The sequence below is a fragment of the Ursus maritimus genome, unplaced genomic scaffold (assembly GCF_017311325.1).
Source record: "Ursus maritimus isolate PB19 unplaced genomic scaffold, ASM1731132v1 scaffold_2, whole genome shotgun sequence".
Classification (NCBI taxonomy): Eukaryota; Metazoa; Chordata; class Mammalia; order Carnivora; family Ursidae; genus Ursus; species Ursus maritimus.
Genome location: NW_024424452.1, coordinates 465,284 through 471,414, shown reverse-complemented (window position 1 = coordinate 471,414; position 6,131 = coordinate 465,284). Strand labels below are relative to the sequence as shown.

Below are 6,131 nucleotides of genomic sequence, written 5' to 3'. Positions count from 1 at the left end.
GGTCCTCAAAGACTGCATCGTGCACCTGTGCATCTCCAAGCCTGAGAGGCCCATGAAGTTCCTGCGGGAGCACTTTGAGAAGCTGGAGAAGGTAAGTGACGGCCACCTGCTTTGTCCTGTGCCAGCTGGGCTGGGCCAGCAGTGACTCACACCTGTTCCCCGCTTCGTGCTGGCTCTCACAGGGAGCGTGGGGACAGCAGCCCTCCGCGGGGCCTGACCTTGCCTCACCCGTTCCAGGGCTCTGCCGTCCCCCCGCAGACCCTGTCCACCGTCGCCCCGCAGACCCCTTCCATTGTCCCAGCTGCAGACTCTGTCCACTGTCCCCCCGCAGACCCTGTCCACCGTCCCCCCGCAGACCCCTTCCGTTGTCCCAGCTGCAGACTGTGTCCACTGTCCGCCCGCAGACCCCGTCCACCGTTCCCCCCGCAGACCCCATCTGTCGTCCCCCCGCAGTGGTGCGGACTCTGCCACGTGCAGAGCTCTGGGAAGAGCTGACTGTGAAGATAGCTTATGGGGCCCTCTGACAGTGGGGGGGACAGACGTGGGGATTGGGTGTAGTCAGGTGCCCCTGGCGTTTGGGATGGAAGAACATAGCTGGGACAGGGTGTGTGATGTAGGGCATTTGAGGCCAGGTTCCACTGTAATGTGCGCCTCTGGGCAGAGGAGAAGGCTCCTCAGACTTGTGCAGTGTGGGGAAGCACACTGGATGGGGAGGCCCATCCATGCCTGTCTCCTGAGGGGACCCCCCCCCACCCACTCATTCCTCCATGAATGATGCCCCTCACCCTTTCCCGATTCATCAGTGGGAGAATGGGCTCAGAGCAGGAGGGGCCCCTGAACCCCGTGGCAAACTGTCCCTCCGTGGTGGGCTCCTTCCTTCCTCCCTCTGGCCCCCCACCCTGAACACTCTCTGGACGGCACCTAAGGCCCCTCCTCTGGGCCCCTTGTTCACAACTTCACTGTCCCTGTCCTGGTCTCAGGGGGTGAATGGAACCCCGGGGCAGGCTCAGATCGGAGGCCCTCTGAGTCCCCGCCCAGCAATGTTTCACTTTCGACAGGGGCCTCCTGTGGACACGTAGCTCCAACCCAAAGGGGTGAATTTCTTTTCTTTAAAACGATCCGTTAACATATTCAAGTAATGCAGAGCATTTAAAGAAAGTTTGGAAAGTTCTGATATAGAGGGAAAGGTCACAGTCCTATGTGGTCCCCTCTGTGCATTTTTCATTTGTTCTGAGTTCTTCACAGTTCTCGCTCAAGTGGGTGCGCGATGCTGTGTTGAGAAGACGTGCTGATGTTTTCTCAATATTTCCCTCACGATTGGACAATGGAGTTGTTTCCAGTTTTGTTTAATGTTAAGCATAATGTGGCACGAACGCATTCTTACTTAGACCTTCCCCTGTGCGTTGCATTGTTTTCAGACACGGGATTGCTGAGACTCCCAATGGCGGTACCAGGTGGAGGCGATCTCGGGTCCGTGTCCGCTCCCCCCTGCGGAATTTGGTGGTTGCTTTGCCCGCACCAGCCAGTGTTCATTTGAAAAGCTGCTTTTTTCAGGGAATAGATGAAAACGGTCATGTGGCCTTCATCCATTTTCCTTTGGTTACCTTTGAGGCCACAGTTGAGGAGGGGTGTTCCACGGGGGATCGTGGCCCCCAGGGCCGGCCACAGCACGTGCTTGTTTCCTGCACGTGGGGAGAATTGGGCAGGGGACGGTCCATCCTCCCCCGTCTCAAACGCTAACTCTGTCAGGAATGGAGTGACTTCCCTGGTTTGCTCACGAGGGATGCCGCCAGGTGACGGTCTTGGGGGTGTGCCTGATGGGCGGGGCTGGGGCCGGGGAACCCACTGGGCGGTCGAGACAGCAGGGTGAGACCCGAGTAGAGGTTCTCCGTCAGGGACATTTCGCCCCTAGGGGACCTGTGGCACTGGCTGGAGACGGTTGGTTGAGCATCTAGGGGTAATGGAGGGGTCGGGCCATGTGTTTTGGTGGGGTGTTCAGGGCTTGCTGGTGGAATGGATATGGGAGTGAGGAAGGAGGCAGGAAGCGTGACTCCTGGGATTTGGTCTGGACCCCGAGTGAATGGGAACAGTGGGGGCAGACGGGCGGGGAGGGGGGCCTGCAGGCTGCCAGTCCACACTCACGTGTCTGGTGGCTTGCCATCAGACTAGTCTGGCTTGTGGGACCTTGGTACTGACCTCTGTCTTCGTCCTCGCGTGGCCTCCTCTCTTTTCAGGAGGCTGCGTCACATTGCGTTAGGGCATACCCCAGTGACCTCACCGTAACTTGATTACATCTGCAAAGACCCCGTTGCCAATAAGCTCAGGGTCTGAGGTCAGGAACCCAACGCGTGTGCTTTCAGGGGACGCAATTCTTCCGCAAACAGCCACTTCCTCGGGGGTGGGTGGGGCGGCTTTAGGTGGGCCTACCTGCAATAGCAATCCAGTGGTGAGTAAGAATCGCAGGTTACAAGATTTGGCCATTGGGGGTGGGGGCACCTGGGTGGCTCAGTGGGTTAAGTGCCTGCCTCCAGTTCAGGTCACGATCCCAGGGTTCTGGGATTGAGTCCCGTGTTGGGCTCTCTGCTCAGCGGGCAGCCAGCTTCTCCCTCTGCCGCTCCCCCCATTCATGCTCTCTCTTCTCTCTCTCAAAGAAATAAATAAAATCTTAAAAAAAAAGAGTCGGCCATGGGGTACAGCTCCACTCCTGTAAGAGGCAGCACCAGCCGCCGAGTACCTGTCCTCGCAGGAGCGCTCCAAGGCGGATGGCCGGATGGCAGGTGCTGAGAGAAGCACAGGCCCAGCGGCAAGGCTACGGATTATCCCTGGCAGCAGACAGATCTGAGCCCCTCTGAATACAGAGTCCCTGAAAGCCCCCGGGCGTCTCCTCTGCTGCCACGCTGGCTTGCCCCCCAGCTGCTGCGGAGTGTTCGTAATGTGGGAGCAGGAAGGCTCTTTGGCGGAGACCCGGGGCTTGGGCCCCAGGAGCCCGTGGTCTGGGGGAGGGGCAGAGTCCCAGGCAGCCCCCCCCCCCCCCCCCCCCCAGTGACAAGCAGGAAGCGTGTTTGTGGGGCCCCGATAAAGCCCCCGGAGGATGTCGCTGGACCGACACAGACCAGCGGGGATGGCCCAGGTCTCGGGGTGCTGTCCTGGCCGGCCAAGCGCAGCCAGCAGTCCTCAGGCCTCGGTGAGTGACTTCTTCATTGCGGGCTGTTTAAGAAGGTCGTTGTTCTCAGGTCCAGACGTGAGGGGGTAGAACAGTCCTTGTCCACGGGCAAAGCGCAGCCCGAGCTTCTCCCCGGTGGGATCTTGCAGAAGCTCGCGGAGTGGTGAAGCCGTCGGTCCTGGCAGGGGTGCATTCTGGATGCTGTAAGGAAAGGGCCCGCCCCTTCACCGATGGACCCACCCCTGTGTCTCGGGGCCTGCCTTGGCCCGCACACGCGTGTGGGTGTGGGTGGTTGCGGCCTATGCGCATTTGTGGTTTGACTTTTCTTGTTAGCGTATTTTGTGTCAAATCTACACAGCATAAAATTTACCGTCTTGGCCATTTTTAAGTGTCTGTTTCGGTGGCATCCAGTGCAGCCCCATTCTGCGTTCTCCTCACTAGGATTTTATGGTGTCTGTGGCCATAAAACCATGTGGGGTCACAGTGTTTACTTTATTTGTGTTGTTTTGTGTTTGATGGCTTTCAGTTTTTTTGTTTTCTTCAGAAAACACCTTTATGCCAAGGAAATGATTTGAAGGAGAGACAGCACGTGGGCAGTCAGGGTGTGCGCGCTGGGGTCGGAGTGTGGCTTGTTCTCATGGCTCTAGAGCCGTATTGCCACTTCACTCCGAAAGATGGAATGAGTTTGTGGTTCTCCCAACACGTGTGAGTAGTGCTGTTTTCCCAAACTCCAGCCAACATCGGCTTCTCTGACATTCTTCTTGTGCTGATTTGTGGGTATGGACGCCTCCCTGCCGAGCTGGGTGTTCCCTCCCTCCTGGTGGCCTGGCGCCTTCCCTGGACACTGGCACCATGGGGGTCACGCGAGGGTGCAGGCTAAGGCTTTGGTCTTTAGTAAAAATGAAAATTACGTTGTGTTTCGCTTTTGGAACGAGTGGACCCATCTGGGAAGAGAGAACCGGGGCCACTCCCTCTCCTGTTAAAGTTCTTCTGTGAATTTCAGTGACTCTACTACGTGTGCTCTGTGGTGTGCAACTGTGTGGGTTGTGACAGAGGTGTCCGCTTGTCTGTCTGCCACCATCCCCGAGATCCAGATCCGTCAAGCCACCGTCCCCTCCCTCCTACCCTTGCTGGCCAGACCGTCCCGCCCCCGTAACCCCTGGCAACCGCTGGAGTGTCCGCAGCTCAGCATTTTCCAGAAGGTGCCATCCGTGGAGTCCTACAGCACGTAGCCTCGGAGCCCGGCTGCCGTCACTTCCGAGGGCTTCTGAGATTCATCACGAGCGTTATTTTGCTGAACCTCGCTCCGCCGAGGACACCCTTTGCCCAGTTGAGGGACGTCTGGATCAGTTCCAGTTTTTGGCAATGGCAAAGGCGCTGTGGACGTGCATTTGTCTTACAGATCTCTGCGTGAGTGTAGATTAGTCTTTACCTTGAGCGAGGATCTGGGTCGTATGGTAAGTGCACGCTTGACTTGGTAACGAAGTGCCCGGCTGCGCGGTCTTTGTTCCAGCCGGCTGTGGTTCTTGGCCCTGAGATTGCCAGCACTCGATACTGTCAGCTCTCGAAAATTTGAGCCGTTCTGATGGGTCTGTGGGGCCCTTCCCCATTTCCTCATGACTGTTGACACCGGGCGTCTTTGCAGGCACCCACTTGCCATCGGCACGTCTCTTTGGTGAAGTGCCTGCTCGTGTCTTCTGTCCGTGTTTCTTACCGGGCTCTTCCCTTACTGTGGGGCTTGGAAGCGCTTTATGTATTCAGCTCGTACCCTCACGTACGCAGACATGAGTCCTGTGTGAGTCCCTGCTCTGCAGGCACCTTCTTCCAGTCCGTCCGTGGCCTGTCTTCTCATTTGCTCACCAGTGTCTTTCACAGGGCGAAAGTTTCTGCTTTTGAAGTCGGGTTTATCGACGTATATATTTATTAATGAATTGTGTTTTTGTACGGAAGTGTGTGTGGAAGAGCTCTGCACTGACGTTGGGGGCTCCCTTGTCATCCGTCAGCCAGCCGTACGTGCCTGGGGGCACCTCATGGTCTGGCTCAGTCTGTCTTCATGGGAGGTACTGACGTCTTCCCACGTTGTTCTTCTTCAGAATTGTTTTGTCTACTCGGGTTCCTTTGCCCTTCCAGGTGTATTTTAGAGTGATCTTGGTGACATGGACCAGTGTCCTCTTGGGGTGTTGAGTGGGCTCACACCGAACACATCGATCCGTTTGAGGAGAGTGGAGAGCAATCTTGAATCTTCTAGCTCGTGAACACAGAGTAGCTCTTCATTCACCTCGCTCTGCGATTTCTCTGTCTGTGAAAGAAAGGCTTTTATTTTCGGGGTGCCTGCGTGGCTCCGTCGGCTCAGCATCTGTCTTCACAGGCTTCTCAGGCTGTGGTCTCAGGATTGTGGGAATGAGCCCACGTCCAGCTGCACGTTGAGCCGCGCTGGGCTCCGCACTCAGCGGGGAATCTGCTTCTCCTTCTCTCTCTGCAGTCCCAACCCCCACTCAGGCGGAGCGTTCCCTCTCTCTCATATAAAATCTTTAAGAAAAAACAGGAAGAAAAGCTTTTGTTTTCAGCATACAGACCCTTTACATGTTTGGTAGGTTTGCTCCTATTTCATTTTTTGTTGTGTTTTAAGTGGTACTCCTTTGTGATCGATAGGCTTTACTTTTGTGTTTTGAAGATTTGAGTATTTATTTGAGAGAGTACGCGTGTGGGGGGGAGGGGCAAGGGAGAGGAAGCATCTCAGGCAGACTCCTCACTGAGCATGGGGCTCGATCGCACGATCCTGAGACCCTGAGATCATGACCTGAGCCGAAACCCGGAGTCGGTCACGTGACCAACTGAGCCACCCAGGCGCCCGGATAGGCTTTGCTTTTATAGAGCAGTTTCAGGTTCACAGAAAAATGGAGCACAAAGTACAGAGTTCCCATGTCCCCCTCCCCAGCCCGAGCCCATCCCGTGCACCCGGCTCCCC

General features: G+C 56.5%; 1 protein-coding gene across 2 annotated transcripts in view; it reads left to right on the top strand.

Annotated features, from left to right (window-relative positions):
* PRKAR1B (protein kinase cAMP-dependent type I regulatory subunit beta) overlaps window positions 1–6,131 on the top strand; it is a 106,587-nt gene that overhangs the window by 12,874 nt on the left and 87,582 nt on the right. Inside the window, exon 3 of one of the 2 annotated variants that reach the window (XM_008698287.2) lies at window positions 1–91. This exon is cut by the window's left edge and continues 113 nt beyond it. In XM_008698287.2, the coding sequence (XP_008696509.2) occupies window positions 1–91 (91 nt within the window). Of the gene's footprint in view, window positions 92–3,060; window positions 3,185–6,131 lie in introns of those variants that run through there. The other variant, XM_040634618.1, reaches the window with a different exon arrangement.